Consider the following 20,425-nt stretch of genomic DNA (forward strand, 5'->3'; position numbering starts at 1 on the left):
ATAATAATTAAATCTGACCCTGGATCTGTTGATATATTGAACTGAATCTGACCCTGGATCTGTTTTAAACTGAATCTGACCCTGGATCTGTTTTAAACTGAATCTGACCCTGGATCTGTTTATATTTAAACTAAATCTGACCCTGGATCTGTTGATGTATTGAACTGAATCTGACCCTGGATCTGCTGTTTTAAATAAATCTGACCCTGCATCTGCTGTTATCCCTCCAGGAGCCTCTAGCTCTAGCCAGTGGAGCTCTACCTGACTGGTGTGAACAGCTCACCTCCAAGTGTCCTTTCCTGATCCCCTTCGAGACCCGACAGCTCTACTTCACCTGCACCGCCTTCGGAGCCTCCAGGTGAGTCCTACGGAGCCTCCTGATTGGTTCAGACCCTCGGAGAGCGCTCCAGATGCTTGACAGATGTGTGTCCGTCCTCAGGGCCATCGTCTGGCTCCAGAACCGGCGGGAGGCAACCATGGAGCGATCCCGACCGTCCACCACAGTGAGGAGAGACGATCCCGGGGAGTTCAGGGTCGGCCGGCTCAAACACGAACGAGTCAAAGTCCCCCGAGGAGACGCCATGATGGAGTGGGCGGAGTCAGTGATGCAGATCCACGCCGACAAGAAGTCCGTGCTGGAGGTGGGTTTTGTCTGGTGATGTCACTGTTTCATCATGAGGGATGGATCTCTAACTACTGTGTTCACTGTTTCTGAGCCATGCTGCTTTTATTTATTCTGGTATTTTTGCACTTTTTGACATCTTTTCACTTCTTTGTGTCTTGTTTTTGTCATTTTGTGTTTCATTTTTGTCATTTTGTGTCCCATTTTGTATCTCGATTTTACATTTTGTATCTCGATTTGACATTTTGTGTCTTGTTTTTGTCATTTTGCATCTTGTTTTTGTCATTTTGCATCTTGTTTTTGTCATTTTGTTTCTCAGTTTGACATTTTGCGTCTTGTTTTTGTCATTTTGCGTCTTGTTTTTGTGATTTCGGGTCTTGTTTTTGTCATTTTGGGTGGGTCTTGTTTTTGTCATTTTGTCTAATTTTTTGTCATTTTGTCTCATTTTTATCATTTTGTGTCTTGTTTTTGACATTTTGTCAAATTTTTTGGTCATTTTGTCTCATTTTTATCATTTTGTGTCTTGTTTTTGTCATTTTGTGTCTTGTTTTACTCATTTTATGTCTTGTTTTGGTCGTTTTGCGTCTCGTTTTCATTTTATGTCTCGTTTTTGTCCTTTTCTGTGTTTTGTGTCTTTTTAAAACTATGTCCACATTTACAGCCTCTAAAAACTTCTTCACTCTGCTCCTCTGTTTACCATTTTTTGAGCAACATTTATTTTATTGTGTTATTTTTGCATTTTTTGTCTCTTTGTGGTGCTTTTGTCTCCTCATCCTGTAGATGTTTTTCTGTCTCCATGATTCCAGACTTTCCTCTCTCCTCTGTTCATCGTCAGTAGTAGATGTTTCTCCATGCTGGATGGATCTCCAACAACCTGCTCCTCTGTTCACTGTTTCTGAGCCATGCTGACTTTATTTATTCATCCAGTAGCTTTACAGAGACCTTCATTGATCATTAGTTAACATGTTACGCTGCGTTCTAACTCCAGGTGGAGTTCCAGGGTGAGGAGGGAACCGGTCTCGGTCCGACTCTGGAGTTTTACGCTCTGGTGGCCGCAGAGTTCCAGAGAACCTCGTTGGGAATCTGGTTGTGTGACGACGACTTCCCCGACGATGAATCCAGACAGGTGAGTTAAAACACAGGAGTCTGGTTTAGATCCTCACTGTGGTGTTTTTATATCGCCACAGAGGAGATTAAATCTGTCAGACATTACATATGGTGTAGACGAATATGAAGGAAATAATCTGTTCTACGGCCGGTTTATCGTCTCAGAACTGTAAGTTAAATCTGTTGATCCAAACTGTCACAGTGCGTGATTTTAGATGGTTGATTTATAAATCCTGGAATTGCAGAAGAGTGTCAGATGTGGAAATAAACTCTAAAGTTCAATAAACTGTGGAATGTTTAGAATAAACTTTGAAAATCTGAAAATTCACAAACTGAAAGTGGATTATTCTAATCAGGTTAAACATTAATCATTCAATCTCAAACTGTCATAATTTTATTTATATGGTTGAGGTGTTATTCCCACATTTTGTAACTAATCATATATTTTAGACATAAAAAAAAACAATCAACTATTTTCCATTTTAATAATGTCAAATAACATAGTAATGTAATATTATAGTAAATGCACATTTGGCCAGTTTATTATTTTAGACATTTTTGATTTATTTTGGACATTTTAACCCTTTAGGCGCCACAGTTTTTTCAATAAAATATTCAGTTTTGATATCACTTTTTCAAAAGGTTGTAACTTGAAAATGATTAGAGATAAAGGCATACTGTAAATGAGTAAAATCATCAGTATGATCCAAAGTTTGTGATGGGAGTAAGTTCACTCATCTAATTTGCATATCATGACGTCACCAGGCGGCGGACATATGGATTACATAACTTTTACAGATGTTTATTGATCAAGATGGCATTGCCTGGCTCAGAATTTGTCAGATTCCTTTCTCCACGATACCCAGCAGGCTCATCAAAATGTCTGATCCACTTGTGATACTGTTCCTCATCTCTCAAGCAAACCCAGCCATCATGATCATCATTTACGGCGGGGCCGTGAACGCCACTGCGGCCTCTGCCGCTATTATCAGTGCATTTTCTCCCGCGTCTGCCGCTATTTCCGCGGTTTTTTCCATCCCCGCTACCCACCTCACTATTAGCGGTGTTTTGACCACCCCTGCTACACCCACCACGCCCCCTCCTGCTACACCCACCACGTCCCCTCCTGCTACACCCACCACGTCCCCCCCTGCTACACCCACCACGTCCCCCCCTGCTACACCCACCACGTCCCCCCCTGCTACACCCACCACGTCCCCCCCTGCTACACCCACCACGTCCCCCCTGCTACACCCACCACGTCCCCCCCTGCGACACCCACCACGTCCCCTCCTGCTACACCCACCACGTCCCCTCCTGCTACACCCACCACGTCCCCTCCTGCTACACCCACCACGTCCCCCCCTGCTACACCCACCACGTCCCCCCCGCTACACCCACCACGTCCCCTCCTGCGACACCCACCACGTCCCCCCCCTGCTACACCCACCACGTCCCCCCCTGCTACACCCACCACGTCCCCTCCTGCTACACCCACCACGTCCCCCCCTGCTACACCCACCACGTCCCCCCCTGCGACACCCACCACGTCCCCCCGCGACACCCACCACGTCCCCTCCTGCTACACCCACCACGTCCCCTCCTGCTACACCCACCACGTCCCCTCCTGCTACACCCACCACGTCCCCCCCTGCGACACCCACCACGTCCCCCCCTGCGACACCCACCACGTCCCCTCCTGCGACACCCACCACGTCCCCCCCTGCTACACCCACCACGTCCCCTCCTGCGACACCCACCACGTCCCCCCCCTGCTACACCCACCACGTCCCCTCCTGCTACACCCACCACGTCCCCTCCTGCTACACCCATCACGTCCCCCCGCTACACCCACCACGTCCCCCCCTGCTACATCCACCACGTCCCCTCCTGCTACACCCACCACGTCCCCTCCTGCGACACCCACCACGTCCCCCCCTGCTACACCCACCACGTCCCCTCCTGCTACACCCATCACGTCCCCTCCTGCTACACCCACCACGTCCCCTCCTGCTACACCCACCACGCCCCCCCTGCTACACCCATCACGTCCCCCCCGCTACACCCACCACGTCCCCCCCTGCTACACCCACCACGTCCCCTCCTGCTACACCCACCACGTCCCCTCCTGCTACACCCACCACGTCCCCCCCTGCTACACCCACCACGTCCCCCCCTGCTACACCCACCACATCCCCCCGCTACACCCACCACGTCCCCTCCTGCTACACCCACCACGTCCCCTCCTGCTACACCCACCACGTCCCCTCCTGCTACACCCACCACGTCCCCTCCTGCTACACCCACCACGTCCCCCCCTGCGACACCCACCACGTCCCCCCCTGCGACACCCACCACGTCCCCTCCTGCGACACCCACCACGTCCCCTCCTGCGACACCCACCACGTCCCCCTCCTGCTACACCCACCACGTCCCCTCCTGCGACACCCACCACGTCCCCCCCTGCTACACCCACCACGTCCCCTCCTGCTACACCCACCACGTCCCCTCCTGCTACACCCACCACGTCCCCCTCCTGCTACACCCACCACGCCCCCCCTGCTACACCCATCACGTCCCCCCCGCTACACCCACCACGTCCCCCCCTGCTACACCCACCACGTCCCCTCCTGCTACACCCACCACGTCCCCTCCTGCTACACCCACCACGTCCCCCCCTGCTACACCCACCACGTCCCCCCCTGCTACACCCACCACGTCCCCCCGCTACACCCACCACGTCCCCTCCTGCTACACCCACCACGTCCCCTCCTGCTACACCCACCACGTCCCCTCCTGCTACACCCATCACGTCCCCCCCGCTACACCCACCACGTCCCCCCCGCTACACCCACCACGTCCCCTCCTGCTACACCCATCACGTCCCCCCCTGCTACACCCACCACGTCCCCTCCTGCTACACCCACCACGTCCCCTCCTGCTACACCCACCACGTCCCCTCCTGCTACACCCACCACGCCCCCCCTGCTACACCCACCACGTCCCCTCCTGCTACACCCACCACGTCCCCTCCTGCTACACCCACCACGCCCCCCCTGCTACACCCACCACGTCCCCTCCTGCTACACCCACCACGTCCCCCCCTGCTACACCCACCACGTCCCCCCCTGCTACACCCACCACGTCCCCCCCTGCTACACCCACCACGTCCCCTCCTGCTACACCCACCACGTCCCCTCCTGCGACACCCACCACGTCCCCTCCTGCTACACCCACCACGTCCCCTCCTGCGACACCCACCACGTCCCCTCCTGCGACACCCACCACGTCCCCTCCTGCTACACCCACCACGTCCCCTCCTGCTACACCCACCACGTCCCCTCCTGCTACACCCACCACGTCCCCTCCTGCGACACCCACCACGTCCCCTCCTGCTACACCCACCACGTCCCCTCCTGCTACACCCACCACGTCCCCTCCTGCTACACCCACCACGTCCCCTCCTGCTACACCCACCACGTCCCCTCCTGCGACACCCACCACGTCCCCTCCTGCTACACCCACCACGTCCCCTCCTGCTACACCCACCACGTCCCCTCCTGCTACACCCACCACGTCCCCTCCTGCTACACCCACCACGCCACCCTGGACACGTTGAAGCAAAGCATGGGCTCCAGTATGTGCTGCTTGTGGACTGTCATGGTGCACAGACACGCTGCTGTTATGCACAGACGCAGCGTCACTTTCTGTCTCACTGGACGACTGAACATCTTCATCAGAGGATGAATATTCTTCTTCAGAATCTGAGTCAGCCACTACTTGACAAAGTACTTTGTCAACAGTGAACAGACCTCTCAGAATGGTGAGTTTTCTCGCGCTGTCTTGTGCTCTCCTGCGCTCCGACTGCAACCCTCATCTCCTCGACCGGGAGGCGGTTTTCAAACTCTATAAACTCCAAAACTTTGAATGAAAACACGCCCACAAATGATGTTCAGATTGAAGTTCCAGATGTCCGCCATCTCCTGGTGTGAAGTAGTAACTACATGAGGCACCATATTTGCAGCTATAGCTTGTTATGTTCAGCAATGTTGCTTGTCACAATATTGCGACTTTGGCGCTTAGAGGGTTAATACCTGACAGTTTTTTTAATAATATCATTATTGTATATTAAATAGTTTTTAGCTATAACATTATTCAGACATCATTCATTTTATTAATATTTTTGACATTTTATTTCTGTTTTGGACAATTTAAAAGTATTTTTCAGACAATTAATTTGTTTTAAAAATATTTTTTCTTGTTGCAAAAACCTTATTAAAAAAATTGTGTATATATGTATTTTTTTTTAATGAAAAAAAATCTATTTTTTTTCCCATTTTTCCCCTTTTGATTATTTTTAAAAAAAATAATTCTAATATAGTTCAGATGCTATTCTGATTCTGTGGTTTTATTAATATTTATACATTTTATACATTTTGTGTTTTTCAATCTGTTTTAATACTGTCAACAAAATCAGGGCATTTTCATATTTTTGGCGATTTATTACTGTTTTTCAGACTTTCTTTTATTGTAAAGACCTTTTTTTTGGTCAGTTATATTAATATTACAGTAATGAAATATTTGGACAATGTTTATTCAGGCACCTGATCAATATGTTGTTGACATTTAAATAGTTTTTTGTGCATTATTAGTACAGTTCAATCATTATTTTAAAGTTTAAATATGTTTTGAACATTAAAAAATATTTTTCAGAGATTTCATTTGTTCAAAATATTTTTTATTCTTGTAAAACCTTATTGTATTTTTAAAAAATATTTATTTTTTCCCATTTTGATTATTTTTTAAACACATACATTTCATGAATGTTTTTCAATCGGGGCATTATATTTTATTTTTTTAGACTTTGTTTTATTGTAAGGACCTTTTTTTGTAAATTTATATTAATATTACAATAGCAAAAAAATAATAAGACGATATTTATTCAGGCGCCTTATCAATTTATTGACGACATTTAAAGATATTTTCAGATCAAAATTTTTGTAGATTATTAATACAGTTCAAACATTATTTTAAAATATAAATATGTTTTGGGCGCTTTAAAAATATTTTTCCAACAGTTCATTTGTTTAAAAAGTAATTTTTATTGCTCTGTCATTTTATTAATATTTATAAAAATAATTCTATATATTTTATGCATTTTACAGATTTGATAAATGTTTTTCAGTCATTTTTAATACTGCAAAGAATATCAGCAATTTTTGACTATTTTTCAGACTTTCTTTTATTGTTATGACCTTTTCTTGGACAGTATTTTATTAAGACACCTGATTAATATTTTGTCGACATTTAGAGTTTTTGTGCATTATTAATAGCATTCAGTCTTTATTTTAGTTCATTTTGTTTCTGTGTTTTTATGTATTTCACATAACTGTCACTGCTGTTTCCACCTGAAAAGACAACAGAAACAATCCTAATAACCTCCTGACCTGGTGAATCTTCTGTTGGTTCTTTAACTATCTTTAACCCTGTCCTCCAGGTGGATCTGGGCGGCGGTCTGAAGCCTCCCGGTTTCTACGTCCAGCGTTCCTGCGGTCTTTTCCCGGCGCCATTCCCTCAGGACAGCGAGGAGCTGGAGCGCATCACGAAGCTCTTCCACTTCCTGGGCGTCTTCCTGGCCAAGTGCATCCAGGACAACCGTCTGGTGGACCTGCCGGTGTCGCAGCCCTTCTTCAAGCTGCTCTGCATGGGAGACATCAAGTCCAACATGAGCAAGCTGCTGTACCAGAGCAGGAGCTCCCCGCAGGACGCTGACCGCACTCAGCCCTTCCTGCTGCTGTCCGAGGTCCAGTCGGAGGCGTCCACCGAGGAGAGCCAGGAGACCTACTCCGTGGGCAGCTTCGACGAGGACTCCAAGTCCGAGTTCATCATGGACCCCCCGAAACCAAAACCCCCCGCCTGGTACCACGGCATCCTGACCTGGGACGACTTCCAGCTCGTCAACCCGCACAGGTGAGTCAGTAAACCGGCTTTGTTTAGCTTTCTGAGACGTTCTGATCCAGTAAAAGATCAGGATTGGAGATAAAACCTCTGATTCTGATCTTGGACCAATTGCACCAACATTCCAAGATCAGGTTTTTGGAGTTGTGTTTGTCATTTTGGACAAGTTTTAACCTGAACATTTAGAATTTTCCAGCTTCTCCAGACCCCAAATTTGTTTAGAATTATAATATTTGAGTCATTCTGGACAATTTGAAGGATTTCGGACAATTTTAGGTCCAATTTTGAGCCAATCATCAGTAGAAAGATGTTTCTCCATGCTGGATGGATCTCCAACAACCTGCTCCTCTGGTCACTGTTTCTGAGCCATGCTGCTTTTATTTTATTGATTTTCCTCTCGGTCTAACTTTGTCCAAATCAGTTTGAAACGTCACCAAAATAGCAAAAATAAATGTCCAAAATTGCTTGAAATTAGTTCAAAGGGGCTTAAAGTTTGTTCTAAATGATTGAAATTAATTGAAACTTTACCAAAGTTGTGAAAAATGTCCAAAATTACTCTAAAACTTTTCTAAAAAAATTCTAAATTTGTCCAGAAGTGTCCAAACCTACTCATAAATTGCCCAAAACAACTAAAAACTGTTAAAATTCCTTGAAATTTGTTCATAATGGACATTTTTTTAGTCCTGTTTGGTGTCTCTGTTCATCATCAGTAGAAAGATGTTCCACTATGCTGGATGGATCTCCAACAACTTGCTCCTCTGTTCACTGTTTCTGAGCCATGCTCCATTTATTTATCCATCCAGTAGCTGTGATTTTCCTGTCAGTCTAAAATAGATAACTTGAAACCTGCCCAAAGTAACATAAAATTACCCCAGTTGAATAAAAATTGGTCCAAAATAACAATAATTGCCCAAATTAACTGGAAAACTGGTCAAAATTAAATGAAACTTATTTAAAATGATGCAAAATTTGTTTGGAATTATAATATTTTTCATTTTTTAATCAATTTAAACGGTTTTGGACAATTTTGCCTTGTAGAAAGATGTTTCACCATGCTGAATGTATCTCCAACAACTTGCTCCTCTGGTCACGGTTTCTGAGCCATGCTGCATTTATTTTATTGATATTCTCTTAGTCTAAAATGGTCCAAAATGGTTTGAAACTTTACCAAAATACCAAAAAAATGTTCAAAATGACTCAAAAACTGTCCAAAATTGTTTGAAATGAGTTCAAAGGGGCTTAAAGTTTGTTCTAAATAATTGAAATTAATTGAAAAATGTCCAAAATTACTGACAAAATTAAACAAATAGGAGTTTATTTTAGCTTGTGGTGTTAATGAGCATAAAATTACTCTGATAATCTAGCAGGAAGCTGATAATAAAACCAGTTAAAGGAGTCAGAAAACAGAACTCCAGCCACACTGGATCAAAGAAGCTCTTATTGTGAAATCTGACCGCATCCACTTCCTGTTCCTGCTGCAGGGCGAGCTTCCTGAAGGAGGTCAAGGAGCTGGCGGTGAAGCGGCGCCAGATTCTGTCCAGTAAGAGTCTCTGTGAGGATGAGAAGAACACCAGACTGCAGGACCTGATGCTGAGGAACCCGCTGGGCTCCGGACCCCCGCTCAGCATCGAGGACCTCGGGTGAGGCTGTGATTGGACGCCGGCTGGTTACCACGGCAACGGCCACAGCATCAGTCACTGGAGGCACACTGTAGAGAATAATATGATTAAAAAACAGTGGAGATCATCTAAAATAATCTGTAAAAACAGCAGAAAAACGATGATTTTATGAGTTATTATTGTTATAATTTAACCAAACAGGGAGAATCTGTAAAATATTAAATATGGATTTAAAATACAGATTCTGGATTTGGACTTTATAATTTTTTTTAATTGTCAATGTGTAAATTAACAGATTTTTCAAATTATTGTCTGTAGTTTAACAAAAGCATGAATCGCAATGTTTTTTTAATTATCATTTTTCATCAACATACTTTTTTCCAAAGTATTTGTTAAAAAATGTGTTTTTGGTCAGTTTCTTAGTCTAATTTATAATAAATGTAATATTTTTATTAAATAGGGGAATTTTACAGTTAAATATTGTATTGCAATATTATTATTTATTTTATGATTTATGTTATGATTTTTAAATTATTTGCTGTTTTTTTCTTTTTTTGTTTGTTTTTATGTTTACTGTATGAATTAACACATTTTTCCATGATTTTACCTTTTTTTTTTTTTAATTGTCATTTTTCATCCTTAGTATCCTTAAAAATAGCTAGTTGTATTTTTCCAAAATATTTTCAAATGAACAATTTGATTGTGTAATTTATAACAATCAATTATATTAAACAATGAATAGGGTAATTTTTCAGTTAAAAATTAGAATTTTTGTGATTTTTATTATGACTTTAAAATTATTTGCAGTTTTAGTCTTGTTTTCAATTTTTTGTCAACATCTAAATTTTTCTAGTTATATTAACTGTGAAAATCTGTAAAATGACAGTAAAACGTTCACATAATGAGTCCAAATATTTTTGATTTTTTATTATTTTCATCCTTGATATAAATTTCTTTTCCAAAATATTAGTAAAATGATGTCTTTGGTCAATTTCATATTTTATTTTAATTAACAGGGTTTTGTTTTTTGTTTTTTTTAAATAAATATGGTAATTTTACAGTTAAACATTGTATTAAAATTATGTTTACTATGATTTATGTTCCATTATTTAACAATTATGATTAATTTATTATATCTGTCAGAAAATCTGTAAAATCCCAGAAACCCTTTGTGAACTTTTCAGACAGAATTATAGATTTTATTCATTATTAATAATAATATTTTATTCTGTCGTCTGCAGGTTGAACTTCCAGTTCTGTCCGTCCTCCAAAGTTCACGGTTTCTCTGCTGTGGATCTGAAGACCAACGGAGACGACGAGGTAAGATCGGATCAGCTGATTGGTCCAGAGGTGGAGCCTCACAAAGTTCTAGTTCTGATCCAGATGTTTGTTCCAGATGGTTACCATGGAGAATGCCGAGGAGTACGTGGAGCTGATGTTTGACTTCTGTATGCACACGGGGATCCAGAAGCAGATGGAGGCCTTCAGAGGTACACAATAATACTACACACTACTACACAATAACTACTACACAATACTACACACTACTACACAACCTAACAGGCAATAACTGTATGCACACGGGTATCCAGAAGCAGATGGAGGCCTTCAGAGGTACACAACTACTACACAATAACAACTACACACTGCTACACAATCTAACAGACAACTACACACTAAACAAAATAATTATTTTTACCTAAAAATGAGTTTGACTGAAGTTTTTTTTCTGTTTTTTTTTTCAAAATAAACTATTCAAAATGAGAAAATTTTTTTCCCTCAGAAACTGAGAATTTTGAAACTTAGTTTTTTTTCTTGATTTTAAGATTTTTCTCCTTTTTTATGATAAACTTTAGTTTTTCTCTGAGAAGTCTGAGATTTTCTTCCTGAATAATTTTCAGCCTTAATGAAAATTAATGGAAAAATATATTCTTTTTATGATAAACAAATTTATATAAATAAATTTTATTTAGTTTTTATAAACTCTAAAATATGTTTAATTCTGTTCTTCTAGGACATTTTTTAATCACTTTTTATCTCCTGTTCCATCATATTTTACCTTATTTCAGATTAAAAGTCTTTATTTTTCTCTCGTTTTGTCTCATTAATGATATTTTATTTAGTATTTCAGATTAAAAATGCTTATTTTTCTCTCCTTTTCTGTCATATTTTCTATTTCAAATGAAGTGTTTATTTTTCTTTCGTTTTGTCTCATTAATAATTTTTTATTAATTATTTCAGATTAAGTGTTTACTTTCTCCTATTTTGTCTCATGAATGATATTTTATTCATTATTTCAGATTAAAAGTATTTATTTTTCTCCTGTTTTGTCTCATGAATGATATTTTATTCATTATTTCAGATTAAAAGTGTTTTTTTTTCTCCTGTTTTGTCTCATTAATGATATTTTATTCATTATTTCAAATTAAAAATGTTTCTTTCTCTCCTGTTTTGTCTCATGACTCACATTTTCTTAATTATTTCAGATTAAAAGTGTTTCTTTCTCTCCTCAGAGGGTTTTAATCGCGTCTTTCCGATGGAGAAGTTGAGCTCCTTCAGCCACAAAGAGGTCCAGATGATCCTCTGCGGCAACCAATCACCTTCCTGGACTGCTGATGACATCATCAACTACACCGAACCAAAGCTGGGCTACACCAGAGACAGGTATGACATCACACCGGTCTTTCAAAATAAAAGCGTGCTGATATTTAATTCTGACGGTCACTTCCTGTCCTCAGCCCCGGCTTCCTGCGGTTTGTCCGTGTCCTCTGTGGGATGTCGTCTGATGAGAGGAAGGCCTTCCTGCAGTTCACCACCGGCTGCTCCACGCTGCCCCCTGGAGGCCTGGCCAACCTGCACCCCCGCCTCACCATCGTCCGCAAGGTAACCTCAACTCTGATTGGCTGGAGCGCTCTGCTGAGTGTCTGTGCTCTGATTGGCTCTCTGTGTGTCGTATCTGTGCTCTGATTGGCTGCCTTTCCTCAGGTAAGACTCTGATTAGATGCCGGTCGGTTCCCACAGCAACAGCCTCAGCATCAGTTACAGGATGCACTGTAGAGCATAAATGGTTAAAAAAAACTGTGGAAATAATCTAAAATAATGTAATAAATAGTAGAAAATAATCAAGAATAATATAAAGTGATAGAAAATAATGTGATAAATAGTAGAAAATAATCTAAAAAACTTAAATAATCTGAAAAATGGTAGAAAATAATCTAAAATATAAAATAATGTAAAATATCAAATAACGTGATAAATAATATAAAATTTTATAAAATAATGTGTATAAAATAATCCAAAATAATATAAAATGATAAAAATAATGTAATTAATAGGAGAAAATAATGTAAAATAGTATAAAATAATGTGATAAATTGTAGAAAAGAATCCAAAATAATATAAAATAAGATGAGATGAAGTAATGTGATAAATACTAGAAAATAATTACAATAATCTGATAAACAGTAAAGAAAAAAAAATGGCAATCAGATTTCATGAGTTATCATTGTTATAATTAAACAAAACGGAAAATCTGTAAAATATACAATATGGATTTAAAATACAGATTCTGGATTTGGACATTTAGAATTTTTTTACAGTTAACATAAAAATTAACAAAAAATTTCTTGTTATATTAAGCATGAAAATCTATAAAATACCAGTGAAATGTTTACAAAATGAATCAAAATGTATGTATTTTTTAAATTATTTTCATCTTTAATGTAAGTTTTTCTTCAGAATCTTAGTAAAATAACGACGTGTTTGGTCAGTTTAATAGTATCATTAATAATAAATGGTTTATTTGTAATAAATAGGGTCATTTTACATTTAAATATTGTATTAAAATTATGATTATTATTTAAATTACAATTAATATTCATTTATTTTACCGTTATTTTAGTTTTTAAAAAGTACTTTTTTCAAAATATTTGTAAAATAACCAGCATTTCACAGCGTAATTTATAACAATGTATTTTACAGTTAAAAATTCTGATTATTATGATTTGTTTTATGATTTAAAAATTATTTGCCGTTTTAGTCTGTTTTGTTTTCAGTTTTTTAGTCAACATGTAAATGTACTAAATTTTCAGTGATTTTTTTTTCTTGTTATATAAACCATGAAGATGTATAAAGTAACAGTAAAATGTTCACAAAATGAATCATTATTTTTATTTAATTTTTTTTTTCAAAATACTTTTTTTTTGCTAAATTTTATATTTTTAATAAACTGTTTCATAATAAATGATTTATTTGTAATAAATAGGGTCATTTTACTGTTAAACATTGTATTAAAATTCTGATTATTATGATTTCTAGGATTTATATGATATGATTTATAATATGATTTAAAAGTCAATTTTACTTTTTCTGTAATTTGACAATGGACAAAATCTGTAAAATGTCAGTAACCCGTCCTAAAAATTACAAATAAAAGACTTATTTTTAATAATTTTCATCCTTTCACAAAATGAGTCCAAATATTTTTTTTTCAATTTTTAAAGTTTTCTTTTTCAAAAATGTTAGTAAAATAATGACGTCTTTGGTCAATTTAATATTTTATTTGTCATAAACAGTGTATTTTTAATATATCATGTATTTCTAAGAACTTTTTTGCAATAAATAGGGTCATTTCATAGTTAAAAATTATGATGATTCTGATTTATTTCATGATTTTTAAATTATTTGCAGTTTTATTTTCAGTTTTTTAGTCATGTAAATTTTCAGTGATTTTTTTTTTCTAGGTATTTTAACTCTCCTGTCGTCCTGAGGGTCAAATTGAGCCGTTTTAAAATTTAAAAATGTGCAAAAAAATATATTTTCCCAGTGAAACTTCTGATTTCCACATTTTCAACATTTTTGGGAAATCTTTGAACATTTTTTGGTGGAAAAAAGAGAAATGTTAAAAATGTTTCTTCAGAACATTCACATGAAAATCAACCAAAATCCAGCGTATTTCACTGGATTTTGGTTGATTTTTATGTGAATGTTCTTAAAGAAAATATTAGAAGTTTTACTGATAAATATGGAATCACTTGAGATATTTTTAGGATTTTTTGTTTTGAAAGATTTTTATACATTTTTTGAAAATATTTACAAAAATTTTTGTACTAAATGTTTTTTTGTTTTTTTTTTGTTTTTTAAATAAAACTTTTAAGGAATTACTTTAATTTTCTTCCTGAAGGTTTTACAAATTGTCAGAAATTTGGACAATTTTTTTGCTGAATTTCTGGATTTTTTTTCAGACAAGGAAACAGTTGACCCTATCTGTGCTCTGATTGGCTCTCTGTATCTAATCTGTGCTCTGATTGGCTTTCTGTGTCTTATCTGTGCTCTGATTGCCTCTCTGCTGACTATCTGTGCTCTGATTGGCTCTCTGTATCTTATCTGTGCTCTGATTGGCTGCCCCTCCCCAGGTGGATGCCACAGACTCCAGCTACCCGTCGGTGAACACCTGCGTCCACTACCTGAAGCTGCCTGAGTATTCCTCTGAGGACATCATGAGGGAGCGTCTGCTGGCCGCCACCATGGAGAAAGGCTTCCACCTCAACTGACCCCGCCCACCACCCACTGAGCATGCTCCAAAAACACCTGTCCATCTGCCGCGTGACGGACGGCTCAGCCAGCCAATCAAACCAGCCGACGGACGGACGGACGGACGGACGGACTGGAGGAGGAGGAGCCTCATCTTCATCAGCAGCAGCTTCATCCTCCTCATCCTCCTGCTGAGTGTGTGTGTGTGTGTGTGTGTGTGCGTGTGTGTGCGTGTGTGTGTGTCCTCTTCCTCCTCCTCTTCGTCTGTTTAGTGCCTGGTTTGACTCAGCTTCTGTTTCCTCCTCGTGCTTCTTCTTTTATTTCCTCTTTTATCGCTTTTCCTTTCGTTTCGTGCGACGAGTTTCCCGGTTTGTTTTCCGGCCGCCGTCGAGGTCGAAGGTCGGCGAGTTTGTTTGTTTGTTTTACGACGAAGCTCTGGAGACAAAAACAAAAACACTGGTGGTGCGTGAGGCACACGTGAAGAGAAAAACGAGATAAAAGTCCGAAGCTCTGCTCTCCTGTATTTTCTTTGTATATTATAAACATTTATTTAACTCAAGTTGCAGTTTGAGGTAAACAGATATTTTCAAATGTGTATGCTTCAAAAAATAATCATTAAAATGTTTGCAAAGTATGAAGTAAACGTGAGTCCTGTACTCTGTTTCTAACAGGAAGTGGGCTTTATTTTGAAAGTACAAGTGAGGATGCAGTTAATTGAAGAAGTACGGCAGCTCAGAGAGGCCAAGACTCACCGTCAGGAGCTTCTGTTCACATTTAAAATAGTTTATTATTTTTCCATATTTAAACAATATTTTTCAGATTATTTTATTTTATTTCAGGTAATTGTATTTGTGGTTGAGGTGTCTCAGATTTTATTCTGTTTTTTTTAAAAACATTTTTAATAAAAAACGTCTGTTTTCCATGTTAATGATGTCATATCATAATAATGTAATATTATATCTACATTTGGCCAGTTTATTGTTTTAGACATTTATTGATTTATTTTAGACATTTTAATACTTAACTTTTTTTATATTGTCATTTTTATATATTAAATATATTTTGGCTATTAGCATTGTTCAAACATCATTTGGAGATTAATATTTTTCTAATTTTATTTCTGTTGAACATTTTTAATTATTGTTTAGATGCTTTTCTGTGGTTTTATTATTTATAATTTTTTATTATTTTTTATGCATTATGTTTTTCAATCACAAAAATACTACGGATATTTTATTCAGGCACCTTCTAAATATATTTTTGACATTTATTTTTTTTTTCCTGTGCATTATTATGGCTGGACCATAATAATCCACAATTTACAAAGACAAGTATTTTAGACCTTTTATATTTTGTCCAGAATTTTATTTTGGAATTTTAGTTGTTTAGTTTTGCTGTTCTGAGAATTTTTAAATAATTTTTCTTTATTAAATTTCAGATATTTTTAAAAACACTCTTCAGATTTCTGTTTCTCAGTATTTTTTTGGTATTTTCCAGACATTTTTCTGAATATTTTTAATATTGTAAAGACAGTTTTGGGTTTTATTAATACCTGGTTCTGAGTCTCCAGAACTTTTTCTCTTAAAGTTGGATTCAGTGATGAACTGATGAGACTTTGAGCCATAAAAACATTTCCAGGTTTTCATTTAGTTCATTTTTATTTTCATATTTTATTAACAGTTTTTGGGAACTTTACTGATTGTTTTATTTCTTTAAAGGCAACATTATTAAGAATATTATTTACAAAAACAAACCAGAGGAAGAAACATCCACCAATAAATCTCCTGATGGATCCAGTCGACCTTCAGTGAGTCTTTAATCAGATCTGAACTCTGAGTTGTCACGTCATCGACACTTTACAGTCTGTGACATCACTTCCTGTCAGCTGTCGGCCATCTTGTCGATGGCGGAGAGCGGCGCCAGGATTCGGCTCTTGTTGGTTTCCACGATGTGTCCGTTCTGGATCATCTCGTCCAGGATGACGTGGACTCGGTCCAGGTTGAACATGATCTGATGACGTCATCGCGTCACGGAAACAAACAACAACGCAGTAGAAATTTAACTTTAAAGAGCAGATTTAACAAGTTCAGTCGTTTTGTGTCTCTTTGTGGTCGTTTTGTGTGTCTGTGGTTGTTTTGTGTCTTTGCGGTCGTTTTGTGTGTCTGTGGTTGTTTTGTGTCTTTGTGGTCGTTTTGTGTGTCTATGGTTGTTTTGTGTCTTTGTGGTTGTTCCATCTTTACATTTAGCATTAGCATGTTGCTAACGTGTTGTGTTGGGTTAAAGGATACGTCCAGTTCACTCTGTTGAGACACAGACACACAACGATTAAACAGATTCTTCACAACTTAACAAACATCAACTTTTTAAATATTCAGCTTCTCAAATGTGATTTTTGTATTCTATCAGATTTAATAATATAAACTGAAAATCCTCAGTTTGACTTTTGATCAAAAAAATCAGATGTTTGCAGAAGTCAGATTGATTTTTGGTGTTTTTGATTGACATCTAACCCAAACAAATTAAGTATTGATTAATCAAAGCTGAGAATAATCTTAGACCAAGAATTCATCCAGATGAAATTAATAAATGAATAATCAGTAGCTCAACTTGAATTTAAAACAGAATAAACTCACTGCAGATTCAGAAACGTTTTCTGACGAAAGTGGTTGCAGTTTCTGATCTCAATGTCGATTAAAAACAGTTTTAACCCTCCTGTTGTCTTCATTTATGGGCACCAAAAATATTGTTTCATTGTCTGAAAAAAATTCCAAAAATTCTGCAAAAAAATTCGCCAAATTTCTGAAAATTTGCAAAACCTTCAGGAAGAAAAATAATTCCTTCAAAGTTTCCCTTAAAAGTTTATTTTTAAAAAAATCCCCCAAATTTGGCAAGAAATTTTTTGTAAATATTTTCAAAAAATCCCAAACCCCAAAAGAATCCTAAAAATATTTAGTGATTACATATATATATATATATATATATATATATATATATATATATATATATATATATATATATATATATATATATATATATATATATATATATATATATATATATATGTGTGTGTGTATATAAAAAATTCAAAAATTTCCCAAAAATGCTGTAAATGTGGACATCAGAAGTTTCACTGTGGAGATATATATTTTTCTTCCACATTTTCAAACTTTAAAACGGGTTAATTTTGACCTGCAGGACGACACGAGAGTTAAACGTGATTTGCCTGCTGTCCCTGAACTCACCACACGGCTGAAGTATTTATCTAGAACCTCCACGAAGTTGTGAACCAGCTCATAGATGGAGAGTTCGTTCTGTGGAGGAGAGACGGAGACTCTGAGCTGCTGTTTGATCGATTGATAGGTCAGTTTCTAATCGATCGGCTGCTACTCACCTCGCTGTCAGTTACTCCCACCACGATGTAGAGAGCAGCGTACTGCCGGTAGACCAGCTTGAAGTCTTTGTACTCGACGAAGGAACACTGGAAGCACAGACATCAGTTAAATGAGCTGCTGTTATAATAGAAACCTGGCGGTGCGTTCACTGACCTGTGGACTTTAAATGAGCTGGTGGTGCGTTCACTGACCTGTGGACTTTAAATGAGCTGGTGGTGCGTTCACTGACCTGGTCCTTCTTGCGGCTCAGACAGCAGCGGACCACATCGGCCTCCAGTGCCGCCCTCCTGTTCAGCGCCACCGACTGGTAGTATCGAGACAGACGAGTCTGACCCTGACGGTTCACCATCAGGACGAACTGGATCATCGCTGCAGAAACAAGGAGGACACGTTAAAACCGGAATCATTTCTGCTGCTTCATTACACGTTAGTGTTAATATCAACATCCTGAACATACAACACGTTCACATGCAGTAACTTTACAGCACTTTACCTGGAAAACTAATTTAGACGAACCTTGTCATTTTAAAAGAGTTGTGAGTCATTTTTGACAAGTTTCATGTCATTTGTTTTGTTTTTTAATTTTAAGCAAATTTTGGACAAATCTGCCAATACACCACCCGATTTGCCATTTTAAACTGGTTTTGAGTCATTTTAGACAAGTTTCAGTCATTTAAGACAATTTTTTATTCATAAAAGCAAAGAGAAATTTCACAAAAATCACTTTAGATGGTATTTTGTCATTTCAAGCAATTTTTGAGTCATTTTGTACAAATTTCTGTCATTTTAAACAACTTCCACTTCATTAAGACACATTTTTAAGACTTTAGACAGAGTTTAAACTGATTTTGGACAAATTTTGGAGAAAGTTGTGAGACATTTTGTACAATATTTTGACTTTTAAGCAAAGTTTGAGTCATTTTAAACAGATTTTCCATCATGAGTCCTACTGCCAGTACACATCTCTGAGTTCTCTCTCCTCCTTCATGAGGTTCTGGTTCCACAGAGCTGCAGATTTAGATTAAATATGAGACACAAATTAAAAACGCTGCTCTGGATTTTGTCTAATTTTATTTTGTGTCTGTTTCTGGTCATTTTGTGTCTCGTTTTTTGTAATTTCTGTTCTTTCATCCATCTTTGGAACCATTTTGTGGTACTTTTGTGTTGTTTTGTGTCTGTTTTTACATTTAAAACTAAACTTTTAAACAAATAAGTAACCAAAACAAGCAAACAAATGTCACTGTAAACTGATTTTGAGTTGTTTCAGACAGATTTCATGTGTTTCATTTTTGATGTTCTAAGTAAGCTTTTGAGTCAATTTAGACAAAGTTGAAGTCATTTCAGATCAGATTTTCTCATTTTAACCTAATTTTCAGTTGATTTGGGTAAATTCTGAAACATCTCTGAGTCCTCCCTCCTTCTTCACGATGTTCTGGTTCCTCAGAGCTGTAGATTTAAATTAAAAACGAATCACAGTGAAGGAAAACGAGTCAATTGATAAAAACATCCAGAAACAGTTTGCTGGTTTGACAGTAGAAAGTCCGAACAGCACCTGAAGGGATCACATCCTCACAGTCACATTATTCACTTTAACGGTTTCTATCCGGTAAAAACGCCGTTTTAACGGCGTTTTAATCCGTTAAAGTGTCCGTTAAACTCACCGGCGGCTATTAGCTTAGCTTAGTTTGTGTCTGCGGCTAAATGAGCTCCATCAAACCGGCTACAAACACCGACGCAGTCCGCAGCTACCGGTTTTTAATCCGGTTCTCGTGGCGTTTTAACTCGGTGTTGTCGGTTCACGGCCTGAAAGTTACATTAAAGCTGAATTAAAGTGAAATGATCAACAAATAAATAAACGGGAAGCTTCTGGTAATGATGATAAACAGCTAGCTGAGCTGTTAGCATCTCTGACGCATGCGCAGTGAGGCGCACAGTGATGCGTTCGGGTAACAGTTTTACTCGTTGACAAGTGTCTTAAATGATCAAACTAAACTTCAATTTTAGAAAAATAAGATAGATTACATTCTATTGATATTTTATTTTATTCTGAAATTTATTTTTAACTTTTCTTTCATATTTATCCTTTAAAATTAGTCATTTTTTTCTTATTCCTCTAAAACAAATGACAGTTTTGAACATTATCAGTTAAAAGTCAAACCTTGAAGTAAATGTTTTACTTACTTCATCTTATATTT

General features: G+C 38.4%; 2 protein-coding genes across 8 annotated transcripts in view; one reads left to right on the plus strand and one right to left on the minus strand.

The window, feature by feature from the left end:
- Window positions 1-15,481, plus strand: part of hectd1 (HECT domain containing 1) — a 59,592-nt gene extending 44,111 nt beyond the window's left edge. For all 4 annotated transcript variants that reach the window (XM_055005623.1, XM_055005626.1, XM_055005625.1 and 1 more), the window contains 10 exons: window positions 231-358; window positions 440-641; window positions 1,611-1,748; window positions 7,227-7,699; window positions 9,169-9,327; window positions 10,548-10,626; window positions 10,703-10,796; window positions 11,820-11,970; window positions 12,045-12,189; window positions 14,721-15,481. In XM_055005623.1, the coding sequence (XP_054861598.1) occupies window positions 231-358; window positions 440-641; window positions 1,611-1,748; window positions 7,227-7,699; window positions 9,169-9,327; window positions 10,548-10,626; window positions 10,703-10,796; window positions 11,820-11,970; window positions 12,045-12,189; window positions 14,721-14,858 (1,707 nt within the window). In that variant the 3' untranslated portion in view covers window positions 14,859-15,481. The remainder of the gene's footprint in view (window positions 1-230; window positions 359-439; window positions 642-1,610; window positions 1,749-7,226; window positions 7,700-9,168; window positions 9,328-10,547; window positions 10,627-10,702; window positions 10,797-11,819; window positions 11,971-12,044; window positions 12,190-14,720) is intronic.
- Window positions 15,482-16,465: 984 nt separating this feature from the next.
- ap4s1 (adaptor related protein complex 4 subunit sigma 1) lies at window positions 16,466-20,158 on the minus strand. Of its 4 annotated transcripts, XM_023274406.3 has the most exons (6): window positions 19,892-20,157; window positions 18,460-18,599; window positions 18,230-18,316; window positions 18,081-18,149; window positions 17,127-17,138; window positions 16,466-16,848 (listed from the first exon to the last, which is right to left on the minus strand). In XM_023274406.3, exons 2-6 carry the CDS (start codon window positions 18,595-18,597, stop codon window positions 16,720-16,722), a joined length of 435 nt encoding a protein of 144 aa, XP_023130174.1. In that variant the 5' UTR covers window positions 18,598-18,599; window positions 19,892-20,157; the 3' UTR covers window positions 16,466-16,719. The 4 variants fall into 4 exon arrangements, with proteins under 4 accessions (XP_023130174.1, XP_023130176.1, XP_023130175.1 ...); XM_023274408.3 differs by lacking the exon at window positions 17,127-17,138 and having other exon boundaries at window positions 18,084-18,149; XM_023274407.3 differs by lacking the exon at window positions 17,127-17,138.
- Between the last annotated feature and the right edge of the window lie 267 nt (window positions 20,159-20,425).

The sequence above is a fragment of the Amphiprion ocellaris genome, chromosome 20 (assembly GCF_022539595.1).
Source record: "Amphiprion ocellaris isolate individual 3 ecotype Okinawa chromosome 20, ASM2253959v1, whole genome shotgun sequence".
Classification (NCBI taxonomy): Eukaryota; Metazoa; Chordata; class Actinopteri; family Pomacentridae; genus Amphiprion; species Amphiprion ocellaris.